Source organism: Ursus maritimus, unplaced genomic scaffold (assembly GCF_017311325.1).
Source record: "Ursus maritimus isolate PB19 unplaced genomic scaffold, ASM1731132v1 scaffold_35, whole genome shotgun sequence".
In the NCBI taxonomy this organism is placed as follows: domain Eukaryota; kingdom Metazoa; phylum Chordata; class Mammalia; order Carnivora; family Ursidae; genus Ursus; species Ursus maritimus.
The window spans coordinates 2,147,490-2,165,523 of NW_024426119.1; the positions used below are offsets into that span (position 1 = coordinate 2,147,490).

Genomic DNA, 18,034 nt, shown 5'->3' on the forward strand with positions numbered 1-18,034 from the left:
TAATTAACATGTTAAAATAATGATACATGTGAAAAATGTGTCACATTCTCTTCAGTGGAGACAGTATTATTTTAGGAAAGAAAATAGTGAGATATCATCTAAATAATACTCATATTTCTACTTCTTTATCATAATTCAGATTTTAGAAGAAGCCAAAGCCTAAGGAAATCCTTTGAGAGAGAGAGGAAATGAAAGATAATGCTGTAGCGCTATAAATTTTTAAAAATGTTTTCTTTTTGGCATAAATATTTAAATTTCAAGGATGAAATCTTAGGTGTAAGACTGTAAAAGGCATAGGATCAGCCTTATACTTAAACCTATTTTCCATTAGAAAGATTCCTAAAGAAATCCTCATTTCTTTGTATAGTAAGGATTTATTATTAATTCCCCAAACCTGACTTATGAGAAAAGATTTCATGTTGTCAGAAAATAGGACTAGGAATTTTTGGAAAGCATTTGTAGTCAGAAATAATGAGAAGAAGGCAAAGATGGTGACCTAAGACATACATTTCACTTAAGTAAACATATCAATAAAAAAGTATTTCCCATACTTGAAAAAACTTAAAACTCTAAGAATTTCTCTCCAACTGGCACTTAAACACCTGTCATTAGGCTTAAAACACCTGCTACCAACAGCTTCTGGTTACTTCCCCAAAACTAGCATTATCATCTTCTGTACAGTAAGAGACTGTATCTCACACCCTATATTAAAAGTATTAGCTTGGAATATAAGTCACAAAACTGTGTGCCCATTATGGTGCCATACATGTAAAAAAAAATGCATATACACACCCACACAGTGTATGTTTGTAGAGTTATAAAAAAACAAACTAAAAACTACTCAACCTATAGCATAGCAGACAGAAAACAAAAAATTAAAACAAGCTATTATTTCTTTTACCCACGCAACTGCAGAAATTGGGATGACTCCTAACATCCAGTGCTGGTAAGAGCTTAAGGAGACACACTCTAATACACTGTTGGTAGGAACACACATCTTTCAGAGGATAATTTGGCTGCATCTTATCTTTTAAATAAGCACATGCTTCGATCAAATAATTTCACTTCTAGGTACCCTCCTAAATGTCCACACATGGGCACAAAGCGGCATGTGTGAGGATCACATCATTATTTGTAAAAGTGAACATTGCAAACAACTTAGATATTGATAGTGGGGATATAATTACTCATGCATCATATGAATTATTTTACTAGAGCTAAAATATATTCCTTTCTCTCAATTTTTTCTGTGAACCTAAAACTGCACTAAAAAATAAAACCTTACATAAAAAGTATTAGTTTGAGTTAAAGTCCATTATTTTCCAAAATGACTGAAAAATCCCTTAGTATTCTTAAACCACTAAGTTAGTGGCTGACACAGAAGCTGCTCATAAATGTTTGCACAGAATGAATTCATGCCATAAAGCAGTTTTAAAAGGTAAAAGACTTGGGGCGCCTGGGTGGCACAGCGGTTAAGCGTCTGCCTTCGGCTCAGGGCGTGATCCCGGCGTTGTGGGATCGAGCTCCACGTCAGGCTCCTCTGCTATGAGCCTGCTTCTTCCTCTCACACTCCCCCTGCTTGTGTTCCCTCTCTCGCTGGCTGTCTCTATCTCTGTCAAATAAATAAATAAAATCTTTAAAAAAATTTTTTTTAAAAAGGTAAAAGACTTAAGAAATCTAATGGATAAGAAATCTGATAAAAATTAAATGATGATATAATTGTAAAACAGGTAGCAATGACCTACTTAACCTTTAGTCCAGGAAAAAATTTGTATCAATCCATGTCTTTAAGATAGGGAACATTTAAAGAACATTAATATTTACCAGCAATTCTAGAAGAAATTCTTTATCAAAAGTTGTGTCTTCATTTTTAGGAAGAGTTGGTAACAAGCAGAGGTATGATGCCACCTGGTGGAGTGTATTTGAACTGCAGAATAAGGAATATTCAGATCAGAATATTTTATTAACTTATTTTACTTCACTTTTGAAACACGTAATTTTATAGACTGATTAAAAAGTTTTACCTAGCAAATGTAATCCTATGATATTACAGCAAATAAAAAAATCAGCAATGAAAGCCCCCTTAATACAGGTTCTCAAAGTGTCTTCTGCAAACCCCCTGTGGTCCTTGAGACCTTTCTAGTAAGTCTGCAAGAACAATACTTTTTTCTATTAATACTAAGACATTATTTGTTTTTCTCACTATCTTTACATACACAGTGAAAAGCAGTGGTGGGTAAAACTGCTGGCACAGGTGAAGGCAGTGGCACCAACCAGGACTATAAGGAGCCATAGCATTCCTTATGGCCACATGCAGAGGGGGAAAAGAAGCCACTTTTGTTTAAGAATGCCCTTAATGAAGCAGTAATATTAATGTATTAATTAAAAGTAAACTTCTACTTAAAATTTATTACTAATGTAATTAAATTTGGACTCTTGAGTATCTGTTTTTAAAAAATTCTGTGTGACAAGATGGGAACTACACATTTTACACACAATTTTTACTTGAAAGAACTAATGACAAACCACGGTTATTCAGACTTTTCAAATCTGAACAAAATAAACCAGTAACTTTAAGGAAAACAACTGACAGTATTGTTACCAAAGATAAAATTTGAACTTCCAAGTGAAAAACTGGAATTCTGGGAAAACGTGCATTCACCAACGTGAGCTGAACAGCTTTCCATTACTGAAATAGAGTTTCATCACCTTTGGCCAAAGGCCCTCACACACTCTATCCCAGCCCCCGGTAACCACTAATCTGTTTTTGATCTCTACAATTTTACTTTTTCCAGAGGGTCATATAAACGGAATCATACATTATATATAGCCTTTTGATACTGGTTATTTTCATCTAGCATAATGCAACTAAAATTCACCCATACTGTGTGCATTTTAGTTGGTTCCTTTTTACTGCTGAGTAGTACTCCATCATACAGATGTAGCACACTGTGTTTATTCATTGACCAGCTGAAGGCTGTTTTGACAACTATAAAGCCACTATACATATTTACCCATAGACTTTTGCATGAACATAAATTTTCATTTGGTGTATCTGTGAGAACACTAGATTGTGTAGTAAATGGGTGTTTAACTTTACAAGAAACTGTCACATTTTTCCAAAGAGGCACTACCATTTTGAATTCCCACCAGCAAAAGTATGAGAATTCCAGCTGTTCCATATCCTTATCAAAAGTCAATACAATGCATGTTTTTTACAATTGGTATCTCATTATGATTTAAATTTGCATTTCTCTAATAACTAATGATGCTAAGTATCTTTCTCTGGCCTAATTGAAATGTATCACCTTTAGAGCAGTATCTGTTCAAATCTTTAGCTATTTTTAAATTGTTTTCTTATTATTGAGTTCTGAGACTTCTGGATACCGGTCCATCATCAGATATGTGTTCAGTCAATATTTCCTCCCAGTCTGGGGTTGTATTTACATTCTGTTAACAATGTCTTTGAAATAGTAGGTTTTAAAATTTGATAAAGTCAATTTATCAATTTTTTTTTTCTTCATGGATTATGCTTTGGGGTCTATGGAAATCTTTGTACAAATCACAATCACAAAACTTTTCTCCTCCATGTCCTATTAGCTCTGGTTCTGATAAATGTCTATGATTAATTTTGAGTTAGTCTGTGTATATGGTGTGAAGTAAGTGTCAAGTTTCATACTTTGCATATAGATGTCCAACTGTTTCACCATTATTGAAAAGATTACCCTTTCTCCAGGGAGTTGCTTTGGCATCTTAGTCAGAAATCAACTAACATATATGTGTGGTCTATTTTCAACTCTACTGTTCCAGTGATCTATGTGTCTGTCTGTCCTTTATTCAATACCACAATGTCTTGATTAATGTAGCCATATAGGCAGTCTTGAAATTAGGTAGTGGGAATCCTCCAACTTTGTTCTTTTTCAAAATGGTTTTGTTTAGTCTAGTCTCTTTGTCTTTCTATATTAATTTTTGAATAAGCTTGTCAATTTCTAGAAAATATCCTGCTGGGATTCCAAGTGGAACTGAATTATACCTATGGATCAATTTGGGCAGAATTCATACCTTAATTGAGTCCTCTCATCCATAAGCAAGGCAAATATCTCCATTTCTAAAATTAATTCACTGTTAGTAATGGCCAAAAATTTAGAAAGTAAAGATCTGTCAACAGCAGAGTGATTAAAAAATAGTATGGTATATCATCCAATGGAATTTTATGCAGTTCATTAAGAGAATAAAACAGATTTCTGTGTTATTGTAAGAGTCATTATTAAATCTTATGAAAACCAACAAACAAACCAACTTTCAAGTGGAAACCAAGTTTGTTTCATTTCAAATAGCCAATGAACTAAACATAATTTCTCCCAAGAATTAAGGACAATGGGGAGATAAAAGAGCACAGTTAAAGGTTAGACTGCCTAGGTTTGAAATCGGGACCACCGAGGTAGGAATCCTAGCTCTGCCACTTACTTGCTATTTGATCTAGGCAAATGACTTTTCAATTCTGTGTCTCAGTGACCTTATTTCAAAAATGGTACCTACTCCTCACATAAATGAATGTCTTGAGGATTATTTATGCAGTTAGTAGAGTGCCTCCCATGTATATAAATGTACTATTACCATTTTCAAAATAGTATATTAGCTAAGTGTCAAAGAATATTACTAATTTCATAAATTTTAAACATAAAAATTTTTTTCATCTTCTAATATCACACATGACCATTTACTGGTTTCTGTTTTATGTTATGATTGATGGGATACCAGTTTTATGTTCTACTCTAAGAAAATTTATGATTTAGGAAAAATGTTTAAGTTATGAAAAATATAAATTTTGCCCCCCAAAATAGAAGATCAATAATTATATCTAAGTGACTTAAAGATACCAACTGCCAGAAAGAAGCACTAGTTTTAGTTGTCAACAGAGTAGTACAGTAAGTTTCACTACCTAGTAGTACAAAATGTTTAAAAGCAAAAAGAAAATTAAAATTCAGTTCTTTCATGTTGACTTACCTAAGAGGTCCAAAGAACTTGACCAAAGATTCCCGAGTATCTACTTCTGCCACATTTGAGAGGGCAAAATCATAGAGCTCAGGGAAATGTGCAAAAGCAGCTCTCTAGAAAGGAGAAAAAAAAATAAATAACTAACGCCTACAAATTAATACAATCAACTACAATTTATATACTACATAATAAAAATAATATTTTAAAAATATTAATGCACTTCTCTTTCTCTTATATGCTTCTCATATGTGACCTCTGCCTTATTTAGCCAGAAGCATTCAATACAATGGGAAAAAACTAGAATTATTCCAACAAGACTGCAAAACCAGTCAATGTTCAGTTTTTTATTTCTAATGCTGTATTTTGAACATACATGAAAATAGCCATGAAAGCTAGCTTCACTGACACAGAGGGAGAAAAATAAAACAATACACTTTATTATCAAGAACTGGCCCAACAAAACTAAAGGGAAATTCCCACTGAAGAGATAGCTTGAGGGAGAATTCAAAAGTACAGTGGTTTGTGCTTTTACTTTGGAACTCTGGAAAGATAGGACCTCTCAGGGTAACACCCCCAACCAACCATGGGGTAAGCTGCAAGAAAACAGAAATAGCATTACAGTGACTGGGTAAGAGTGTATAAGGTAACATCTCTAGTCTTCCTTAATGCCCATGTTGCACGGAGAAGATCCAGAAGTTTTCACATGCCCCATGACAGATGGCACCACGAGCTGCCAAGGTTATTGATCAGATGCCATGAGATTACTACAGGTAATAGCAAAATGACAATGCAACCCAAGTCTCAGTGAGCTGTTTAAGCTAGGAAATGAATGAGAGTCAGCTCTCAGGAGAACTCTAGCAACCACTAAGCGCAACGCTGGAGCCTCATCAGCAAGGAGATAGCCAAACTCCTTGGGAACCATCATCATGCCTTGCCTGGTACCAAGAGAGCAGACCACATGCCACACCAGCTGTGGTCACTTCAAGGGCAGAAGCAGAAGGACAAAAAAACACTACTGCTCTGAGAAGAGCAGGAAAAGACATCGGAGCCGGGACACTGTGCAGATCAGTCCTCTGCCAAAACAATGAGGCTACCATGGTGCCTCCACATACCCAGATGGCATTCTGGGAAAGAAGAGGGAGAGGCGAGTATCTTTGAGAGATAGTGGAGTTGATTGTGAAAGACAATTTTGACTGAACCTTTACCCAAAAAGACTCTTCAAAACAGAAAGAACTGAATTTCTTCAAGGTGACAAATAAAAGCTTCTTTCTCCCACCAGAGGGAGTAAGATGAGATCAGTAATACAAAACAAACAAACAAAGGTACTTTGTTGACACAGATGAGCTGTACTGGCAAACTGCAGTCCCATTATGTGTGTTTATTTTTAAAATGTACAAAATGTTCACACATACTTTGTCAATATATTGGAATACTTTTTCATAAAATCAAAGTGGTAAGTATATACATCAAATTGGTCTAATAACTGATAGAAAATTTGAGTGTCAAATATCAGTATCTGGATTCTCAAGACTGAAGAAAGCCACTTTTCCCATGGATTCATTGGAATTAGCAATATTTAAAAAGCTCAGTACGAAAACACTATTGAATTAGTACTTTTTTCTACCTGTACTACATGAACTAAATTACATATGACCCAACTTGACGGAGCAGAATCACAGGCTGCAGTGCATTACAGTTACCTGGAGAGAAGTAATTCTGTCATAGTGAATTGTGGTCATCTCATTCTCTGTCAGAGCATTTCCAGTCTGGTCGTTAATCTCAAAACCAGTATAGAACTTAAGCATGTCCAAAAGCTGAAAGGATACATTTACATTACTAAACTGTCTGAACATAAGAACAAGAAACCATTAACAAAAACTCTTATAAAGAATAAACAAGTCCACGTAACTTCTCCGAGGTGCTGAAGAACTCTGGAATATAAACACCGTAACATGTATGTTAGAACATACCAAACGTGTTATTTGTCTGCGAATAAAGTATGAGTCTAGTAAATAAATTGCTGAAGTCTATTTCATACACATGGTCTACTTCTACAGAGAGGAACTTAAGCTGCAATCTCAATAATGAGCAGACATTAAGGATCTAATCAAAGGAAGCCAAACACTAATGGAAAAAACACAAACTCCATGACTGCAAATTTACAAAACTAGACCAGTAGGGGGAACCCGTAAGGTCTTTTACTTATGCCACTTAATACAGAATTTTCTGAATGAAGGTTTTGGAATTCATAATTGGAGATACTCTCCTCTGTGTACTGCTTCTTTTGGGAAAAGCAGCAAGGTGAGGAAAGCTAAGATATTTATTCTTCTCATCAGTCTCCATGGCCATTGAGCCCTTTCTTTGGCCTAGTTACTGCTGCTAATGAAGGCCTGCTTTCCCTTCGTAGCAATGGCATCAAGAGTCTACTGGCTGCATTCACCCCAAATCTTTATTATTCTTAATTCTAATCTATGGAAGATCAGAGATGAGAATTTAATATGTTGTAATATATGTGGCAAATCACTGGATAGAAATTTAATAAGAGAATGAGAAAAAATACAGATATAAGATAAAAGAATTCTTGGGGTGCCTGGGTGCCTCAGTCAGTTAACTGAGGTTAATTCTTGGTTTTGGCTCAGGTCACGATCTCAGGGTTGTGAGCCTGAGCCGCCCCAGTGGGGTTCTGCGCTCAGCGGGGAGGCTGCTTGAGATGAGATTCTCTCTCTCTCCCTCTCCCTCTGCCTCTCCCCTGGCTGGTAAAAAAAAAAAAAAAAAATATAAGAGCATTCTTAAAAGAATACGTGAACACACTAAAATTACATTTCCATGTACAATCTCATTGAAAGGCAAGGGTTAGAAGTTTGTTAGAAGACTTTCCTCCCGAAAAGGAGATGTGAAACAGGAAATATAAAACAGGAATACTTCTTTCTACCCAAGGTAGCAAACGAGCATATCCATGCTATCAACTGTCTCTGTCACCATCATCTTATGGAAAGACAGCCATAATTTTAGGGCAGAGTTCTCCTGAAATTAACGCTCATCATCTATTGTATTCCACAGTGGTTACCAACATAAAATATATGAGTATGTGGGACTCCATTGCCAAAATTATAATTTAGTCCAACGATAAAATCACATGATTAACAAAAACTCTTCATTCATTCATTTTCTACATTGAGACTTGATTTTAAAATGACTAATTAGGAATTTATATTATTCAATTCAATGTTTAGCAAAATTTCCTTTATATCATCCACTGGTATTCTTAGTTACATGGCAAAAAAAAGATCAATTTAGAAATGAAAACATAGTTCAGATATATCCATGCTCACCTGAGAAAAAAGGTGGCCATCCTCTTCCCTATGAACAAGATTGGAAAGGTAACAGTGAACCAAAAGGTGGGAGTCATCCAGGATGGTATTAAACCAGCGCCTTGTGGGGAGTAGGGCCTAGAACAAATAAACACCAGGGCAATAAGTCTGTATGTTCTCCGCAGCTAGAGGTAAAATCTACTATTTTGCTAGAAGTGTCAATCACATACAAAGTACCCTCTAGTCTCCCAAAAGTCATGGTGCGCAAAATAAGGGGTCTGAACAATGCTGTAAATAAACTCAGTGGCAACGTTTAAAAATAAAATCCAGCACTGGAAGAAATTTCAGATATATAAGCCAGTAGTTTTCAAACAAAATCCTACATGAAATCCCAATATGTATTGTGTATAGATGTAAAAATGGTGCTACTCTGAGAGAAAAGGGACTGGGGACCCCTATGTGGAGACTTCTTTCTCCATATCTTCTTCCCATATCCCCCTCGTGACAGTCAGCAAGACAATGCCGAGATACTGCTATCAGTTTGAAAACCACTAATCAAATATCCTCATTTTACAGACGAGGTTATCGAGATCCTCAGAGGTTATAAATTAGTTACTGGCAGAACTAGAATCTGAATAAAGATCTCATGAATGGCTGCTAGCCCAATACTCTAATCCTTATGTCAAGAAACCACCCCGTCTCTCCAGATAAGAAATGAACACAAAGGATTTTCTTTCAATTTCCTGCAGTAAAGAGGGAAAGGAAAGGAAATGAATTCAATCTGAATTACACCAACTCTGCATCTGAACTTTCTGTCAAAATCTTGCACCTAATAATATGAAATCTTCTTTAAGAATCTTAATTTAAAAAATTGACAATAGCAAATACATCTTTTTTCATCAACAATATTAGGCACATTTAGACAAGTGAGATTATTAAGAGATGGCCATAAACCCGTAACTTCAGCCGCTATTAAAACTCTGTAATGGGGGAAAAAACCAAACCAGAAACAAAAACCTCTACGATGGGGTATTAAAATATGATAGAAAATAAAAAGCTATTGCTAGACTCATGTTTAATAACTACACTATATTCATATTTTTTTCTACAAACAACAGCCATCTGACAGTTATTTGAAAACCTCAAGGGCCAACTGCTTTTGACTTGCCTCTCTTTGTGACACCTAGAAACAGGTAAAAAACCCAAGGCCAGTTTGAAGTAATGAAGAAATATTTCATATAGTCATATGCTTAACCTTATCCCCCTTAAAGATGAAGTAACAGAAGAGTCACTGCACATTTTTTACCTCTAGGTCAATCATAAGTTCAATGAATCTTTCACAGTAATGAACTTTGTCCATAGTGACTGGTTCTAGACATAACAGAGAAAACATGTTAGAATTTTCTTACTTAGGCCATTCAGTGTACTGTATCTTACAACTGGCAGTTATTTAGTTATTGAAACTGTCATTTGTCTCTTACTCATCAGGACAGGATCATGATGCAGAGTAAGGACCCAACCTATATTTCAAAAAAGGCAGGCTTTACCCTTATGTTTAGCTCTACAAATATAAGAAAATGAAAAACCTATCTTGGGTTAGAAACACATTTTAAAAATCAGGTTTGCAAAAATATTTTAAAAGTGCTTAGATCTACTAATGTCTGTAATAATTAGTCATAAAAAATGACTTGTATTAAATGACTAGATTTGAAAAAACCAAGTGATACAAAAACTAAAAAGGGAGTGTAAAACAAAACAAAAGTAAACAGGCGGTTCTTCCTCAGTTCTTGACTCACTTTCCTTCTTGCTTTCGCACACTAAACTTCTAGAACTTCTCTCATAACATAAACACATATAGAATATGTGTACATGCAGACATAGACAGATAATCTTTAGAATGCAAAGAAAATGGATGGGAAAGGTATGCACCAAACTAATTAATGAGACAACTATTATGAGCTTTTTTCCAATATATATATATTACTTTTGATATTAAAATGTCAATGTCAGAGCAATAAAATATTTTTAAATCACCTTAATTTATGCTATTCATGAATATTAACGTACTGTTTTTTAAAAACATTTACTTTTGTTTTTAAATAATCATAACCTTGTAACATGATAAACTTTTAGAGTACAAGTTTTGCTTTTTTTTTCTAATGCCAGGTAATAGTCTACCATTTTACCAGCTAAACCATCCTGCCAAGATTGTGTCAATTAAAAGGTAATTCCAGGGTCCCCACTGCTGCTTAGTCTAAGGACTCCCAGCAGCGACTAATCCCAGTGCTTACATTTAACCTATCGATGCTTAAATAAATCCACATAATTTAATTTACTTGTAGCAGACAGGAAAACAGAAGGTTTTATCTGAAGAAAGAAATGTGAATACTTTTGTGACTAATATATAGAAATATTAAGTAGAACTTTTCTAGTTAACACATGCTCCAAATCCAGATCTTGAAATAACATAACCATAAAATTTCACAGCTGGAAAAGACCTCAGAGAATGCCTGTTCTAGCTCTTCATTTTCCAGGTGAGAAAGTGAAAACCAGAGAAAACGACCTGGTAAAAGTGTAGAACAAAATAATGGCTGATTAGAACTGGAATCCAGGTTTTCTGAGACATAGTCTAGTCACACAGATGTTGAAACTAAAGAATTTAAAGGAGCAACTTATAAATTAAATCCATTCAAACTAGTCCTCTGCTATTTTTTATTCTTGTTACTGTAAAAGAAAAATATTTTTGTCCAAAATTTAAAAAGTGAGCAAACTCTATACTCTGTATTTTTATTTATAGTTTGAGAAAATTACTGGCAATGACCTATTTAAAATTAAAATTAGAACATGATGCTTGCCACTCAGCTTCTGAGCTCTGGTGAATAAAGCTGCATGTTTTTATGTAAGTTGGCCCTACTGGGCATATTGTTTAGAGCTGAAACCTTGTCATACGAATTTCAGACACCAAGATATCCTTATCATTTGCTTCTTCCGTATATTGTGGGATTTTTTTTCCTTTCTTCTGACAGCAGTCCTGACATCTCAGATCAACCTACACAGATTTCCTTTATAACAACGGATATGGATATGTTGTTTTTCATGATGCTGTAAAATGAAACTATAATCCTTATTTTTTTAAAAAACCGTTTTCTGTTTTCTCACTATATAATCCGTCCATCTTTACCCTCCCTGAACTGGCACACTACTTTCATCATCCTGTTGGTTCCTGTGCCAGAGAGTTAACAAATTGTGATTAAAGCTCAAGGTCAATCTAAGACATTTTGTTTTCTGGCAATAAGCGAACTAAGGCAACAGCTGGTGGTTTGTAGATTGTTAAAATTATGGCAGGTCCTGTGTTGCTGTTGTTACTTGATTTTCAAACCTTGCTGATGACCCAAGATTAACAACATTCCATAGAGATGTCAATTTTTATGGCCCTAATTATTACAGGTATTAGTAGTTCTAAGCACTCATTACTACCTTTTGTGCCCCCCCCCCCAAAAATCTAAGTTTTCCTCCTAGATTTAAGCCACTTAACTGAAAGACTTAAAAATACTACTATTAAGTGACTTAGATTATTAGCATATGACAATTTTTTTTTATACCGATGCTGGGAGTAATCTTAGGCCTCAAATCAGGTATAGCTGATGGACAGCATTAGTATCTATTCCTTGCTGGATTATAAGTGTGGTTTTCGGCTGTAAAATATTACTTGGAAGGTCGGCATTTATAAGTAATCCTGTTGTATTTTAGTTTAAAAAAAGCTACAATCTCTGATGCAAAAATATAAATATGGTATATCCACAGAGCTGTTCTTAGATTACATCCCACTTAGAAAATTTTATTAACCAATGACCTATCTTATATAGCATATATACACCTTTATTAAGTAAAAAATAATCTATGTACATTCAATAAATGCTTATAAAGATCTGACAAACCCAGCATAATGGAATTAACCCCTCACGGTATACAGGCGTTATCACATATACACACAAATACAGTATAATCATGGTATATTTTTAAGTAGATCGTCTACACAGCATATATTTGTTTCATCAATAAATGGAGGCCATGTTGGAGGGAAATCTTTCCCATTTTATCTTGTAGCTCATACCTCAAAAATAATTCTCGCCCCTCCAAACAGTATTTGATGCTATTTAAAAACACTATTTAGCACCATACTGGCAATGCCACGTTGGGTATGTGATGGTCTTGTTCACCACTGTATCCCAGTACCTTGTTCAGGACCTAAGTCTAGCAAGCAAACTTAAAAAATATTTGCTAAATCAATGAGTATTTCAATAACCATGCAGGTACCTTTAAAATATATGAACTTTTAAGGCAGTCACAATATTCACACTGGTAGTCACAATATTCAGACTGGTAATATACATGAAAAGGGGAGGACAGATATGTTGTCCTAATGATTTAAAACTATTCTAAGAGCAGGTTTTAGACTAGAGACTAGTAAACACTACAGGGGCACCCGAATGACAACCTCACAAATGAGCTAAGAGAAGATAGTTACCAGAAAGTGGCACTGATTTCAGCACAGAGATAAACTTCTGTATGAGTTGTGAAAGAAATCTTCTTTCTTGATAGGCTCTAAAATCAGAGAATAACATTGACCAAATTATTTTTGAAAAATAATTATTTCAAAAGTAAAATTTAAATGTCGAACAAGCCTTTCCTACACTGTTCAAATGTTCCATTTCTCTCTGAAACTGGGACCATAATTTGAACACACAGCTGCTTCTTTGTATGTAAATAAAAGGCTACATGGAGAAAAGAAGAGCCTCATTACTGGTATAATAAGCCAGCCATGAACACACCCCTTTCTCTTACTGTGGAAGTTTTCACTTGTGATTTAAAGGTCAGAACTAGAAAGGGGTTTTCAAAATTTCATTTAGAGTCTGCCCTTAAGGTTCAAAATTTAATGTTTAAGTATGTAATTAAAATAAGATAAGCAATTTTATACTTTTAATATGTTTGAAGTATCACACATACTAGAGTATTACAATGTCTAAAAATTAAATGTTGGTTTAAAAAACAATTTGTTACTCATTACTAATTTAAGATACACTATGTACCAATCAATCAACAAACATTCACCAGGTATTGGACAGCTGTAAATGATTATGCCAGTCCTGCTGGAAATACAAAGTAGGGGAATGACTAAAATGTGCAAGTATTATAAAGATAATCAGTAACAGAAAGCAACATGTAATTAATAAAACTGGCTGACATTAATTGAGCACTTAGTGTGCCAGGATCTAAACTGTGTTAAGTACTTCATATGAATAATCTCATTTAAGACTAACAACAGTCCTATGAAACAGGTACTACTTACTGTCCCAATTTCACACTGGTGCTGAAAGAGGTGAGGTTAACTTGCCCACAGTTACATAGCAAGCAAGTGTGGAGTCTAGTTAAGTGTGAGTGTAGAATCTTTTCTCTAAATAATTATCCATATTCTAACCATTACAGACAGCCGGCGTTTCAATCAAAAACACACAGCATGTTTTTGGAATTCAGAAGAAGAAAGCACTGTGGCCTAAAGTAGTTTGTCTAGACGTGCTCAGGTTAACCTTCAATTAAGTAGAGTGGAGGGGAAAAGGTACTTAGGGAAGCACTGTTTAAGAAACAATGAATAGGGGCGCCTGTGTGGCGCAGTCCTTAAGCGTCTGCCTTCGGCTCAGGGCGTGATCCCGGTGCTCTGGGATCGAGCCCCATATCAGGCTCCTCCGCTGGGAGCCTGCTTCTTCCTCTCCCACTCCCCTGCTTGTGTTCCCTCTCTCGCTGGCTGTCTCTCTCCGTCAAAATAAATAAATAGAATCTTTAAAGAAAAAAAAAAAAGAAAAGAAAAGAAACAATGAATAGATGAGGCCAAGGATTTAGGGGAGTCACAAAAAATAGTTGGGGGTTTCTGAATGCCACTACAAGGAGTTTAGAGTTTATCCTATGGGAACCAGGAAACCACTGAAAGCTTGCTAATAGGAATATGGCAAAGAAAACAACATTTTCTTGTTGAAGAAATCTTCATCTTGATGAAGATGGCTCATTGTTGTGGGAAAGCTGGAAGAAACATCAAATAGGAACTTATTGTTGTGCTTTAGTCAGAAGCCGTGAGGGCTTGACTTAAGACAACAGCAGTCTGAATAGACAAGAAAGAAGAAAAAGGACTAAAGATGATCCAATAGGACTGGGTGATGGGATATGAATTGCTAGTCAAAGGACTGGAATATTCCAAGCCCTACTGTCTGGAAGCATTAAGAGAAATTGGCCAGAAAGGCAAGTTTAGGAGGAAAAACAATTAATATTACTTAAGCCAAAATGGGGTTCATGGCAAATAGAAGTACAACTGATCCTTCAATGGCATGGGTTTGAACTGTACAGGTCTACTTACATGTGGATATTTTTCAATAAATACACTACAGTACTGTGAATACACTTTCTCTTCCTTATGGTTTTCTTAACATTTTCTATTCTCTGGCTTACTTTATTGTAAGAGTACAGTATATAATAAATATAGTATACAAAATATGTGTTCACTGACTGTTATTAGTAAAGCTTCTGGTCAACAGTGGGCTATTAGCAGTTAGGTTTTTGGGAAGTCACAAATTATATGTGGACTTCTGACTGTATGGTGGGGGGGAATGGTGCCCCTAACCTCCATGCTGTTCAAGGGTCAACTGTATACAGCAAAGAGTTATACGAAGATAGGAAAGCAGAGAAGATAGGGCCACAGAGATTTACGGTTAAGTCATATTGCGGTAATGGGAAGAGCGGGTTTAAAAAAAAAAAGAGTTGTCAAGTAATACAGATGTCATGTGATTAGTTCAATCAAGAGGCTGTTGGGTGGGAAGACATGATAAGAGATGAGACTAGAGTTGGTAATTAAAGAAGGAATTTTCCTACTCTGACCCTAATATTTTGTCCTTACAGCTCACTCCCTTACACACAAACTCATTTGTCTGACATGCGGCTTTTTACAGTTCTTCCCATTTTTAGTAACCACCAGCATAACTCTAGGTTTCACTTCTCTTTGTACTCAACCCTCTTTTCAGGGTTTATGTATCTCATTAAATCATCTCACCCATACTTACGGCTGTCGTTATTAGCTACACATGTACAGAGCACTCTCCTAAGTGGAAGAAAAAATAAGCTAGAGCTACAAAGTTATCCTAGGTCCAAGGGAAGGGAGTCTTCAGCATATTTACATAAGTAGAGAAAAAGGAGTGTGTGGAAAAGAACAATAAAAGATGGAAACAGAACAAGGAGTGCTGCTGCAACAGTCACCACGTACGTAAGGCAAGGTTACAGTCAGACCAGTTAGCCTGAGAGAGAGAGAGCTCTTAGAGTATGCAGATCTTTCCCCCTTGTGTCCTACTAATACCACTTTGTTCAGTGTAAATAAATACTTGCTGCCAGACTTACCCAACTGATAATAAATATTACTATTAAAAGAACCCATAACCCTCACCTGCTTCTTTAATCCTTATACTTGATTTATTCTTCTCCCTAGCATGTATCACCATCTAGAATACTACATAATTGATGTTTGCTGCTGTCTTCCCCAACTAGAACGTAAGCTCCATAGAGGAGGAATTACTTCCATTTTGTTCTCTGTTATATCCCCTATACCTAGAATAGTACCTGGCAAAATATAAACATTCACTATTCGTTGAATGAATGAATGAATGAATGAATGGTGGTTGGAGTGTATAAAAGTCATTGTTAAGAGCAAGGGAGTAAGAAAAGGAAAGAAAAGTTGAATTGACAGCCTGAAGATTGTGGAGAAATAGAGAACCATCCATGACAGACAAACTATGGTCAATAGGCAGGGAGAAGATCAGTGATATACTTATCACTGGGGCAGACGGAAGAGAAAGAAGAAAAACATGTTGATGTTGTGACTTCCCCTTCAGATCTTTATGAAAAATATTCCTATGACAGTCAAAGCACTTCTTAATTACTTATTTGGTTCAGCCTTATATAAAAGAAACAACAAACCAGTCAATATCATCTAAGACTCACAACCAGCATAACAAACCAACATGGAACAAAGCTTTGGCAACATACTGCTCTCTTGCTTCTGGATCCATCTTTTCATCATTCTTTTTAATCAAGTTCCAGAATTTTCTTAGCTTAGGTGTCTTTTTTAATTCTAACTCCAATCGTGCCTGAAAGAATGATGTGATATTAAATCAAAGACACACATGAAATAATGACCACATTTTGCTAAATTAACCCTTTCTTTATGAGCTCAATAGATATCACCTTATTTTACCTCATAATAATGACATTAGGTGAAACATCTACTAGCTTACACATAAAAACTCTAAACCTAAAAAAACTACATGTATGATAAGTTAATGCATAGTAAGTTAAATATATTTTCTAAGCAGGAAAGGGGATTTTTAGTTACCACTTTATATCCATATTAAAGCTACACAGTCTTCAACTGCATTTTCCACTTATATAACATATATACACATAAGTTTCTGAAATTAGATACTTACAGGCTGTAAGCCCATCCACATTGGAAGGGAGATAAGCTGCTGTACTTGACTTCGTATCAAGTCTACTTCCTGTTTAAGGCACAAAGAAAACAAATTTATAAGCACACCAGTATTTTAACTTAAATCTTTAGATAAGATTTCTTTACATAAGGAATAGACTACCTTTTTTAAGTCCTGGGGTGAAAACATGCCACCAATACTTTCAAATTAATGATATTTTAATACTTCATATTAAGGACCTGAAGTACCGGTTAGTGTTCCTATGTGCAAGAAGGCTGTGATGTGTCTTATGGAGAAAACACGTGTGTTACATAAGGTTTATTCAGACTTCAGTTACAGTGCTGTTGGCCATGAGTTCAATGTTAATAAATCAACAATATATTATTACATAAGGTATCTTTAAACAGAAACACATAAAACAAGATTATGTATTGATCAACTGATGAAAATGTTGTGACTGTAGGCTTGTAGGCACCTAACCTTGTATTTTCCCTAAGAGCAATGGTTCAGTTTTAGCCAAATCAGTGTTTACAACTACTTCACAGACCTAACTACCTCAAGTAATGAGAACTGATGGCATACTGAAAAAAATCAAGTATTTCAATAATAAACTAGCTTTTAAGGTAACCAAACCTAGCACCAAACTACTAATACTAAATAAATCTTGTTTTTGTCCCATTACTGATAAAGAATCACATCTATATGTTAGAGATGTATTAGTGGCCTCCACTCAGGGCTTCATAAATCTTTTTTTCAATGTCTTTACAAGATTCATGCGAGGTAGTACCAACAACAAGTAGTAACCATCCATTAGCATCCAGTCTTAAGGTAAGAAAGAACCGGGGGCGTTCTCCTGCATGGGTCTAATGCACTATCACTTCAGAGGCACTTATTTTTAAATAAGTAGGTACAGACCTCCACATTACCACAGAAGAGAAGTGCAAATGAAATATTAATTACTGTAAATATTTAATTCTTTTGAAGATACTCTTGTGAAGGCTGAAAATGTGTCAGACACAACCCAAGAGATTTTCAAGATCATCAGCACCTGTCCCTGATCGGTCAACTCAAAACAGCACTCTCCTGCTGACCCGGCAGCTTGTGCACGAGGCACGTACGAAAAATAGTAAGGCTAGCTTCTGTGTCCAGCTGCCGCACAGATCTCATCACTCAAAGTTCATACTAGCCAGACTCTTCGCCGCT

The 18,034-nt window shown here is 35.5% G+C and overlaps 1 protein-coding gene across 1 annotated transcript in view; it reads right to left on the bottom strand.

Moving 5' to 3' along the window:
• The window catches only part of AQR (aquarius intron-binding spliceosomal factor), an 83,696-nt gene that overhangs the window by 48,993 nt on the left and 16,669 nt on the right, over positions 1-18,034 (bottom strand). The window contains exons 7-14 of the mRNA XM_008702276.2: positions 16,832-16,900; positions 16,392-16,492; positions 12,838-12,914; positions 9,616-9,680; positions 8,331-8,447; positions 6,699-6,812; positions 5,008-5,111; positions 1,825-1,927 (exon numbers count right to left, since the gene is read on the bottom strand). Of these exons, the coding sequence (XP_008700498.1) occupies positions 1,825-1,927; positions 5,008-5,111; positions 6,699-6,812; positions 8,331-8,447; positions 9,616-9,680; positions 12,838-12,914; positions 16,392-16,492; positions 16,832-16,900 (750 nt within the window). The remainder of the gene's footprint in view (positions 1-1,824; positions 1,928-5,007; positions 5,112-6,698; positions 6,813-8,330; positions 8,448-9,615; positions 9,681-12,837; positions 12,915-16,391; positions 16,493-16,831; positions 16,901-18,034) is intronic.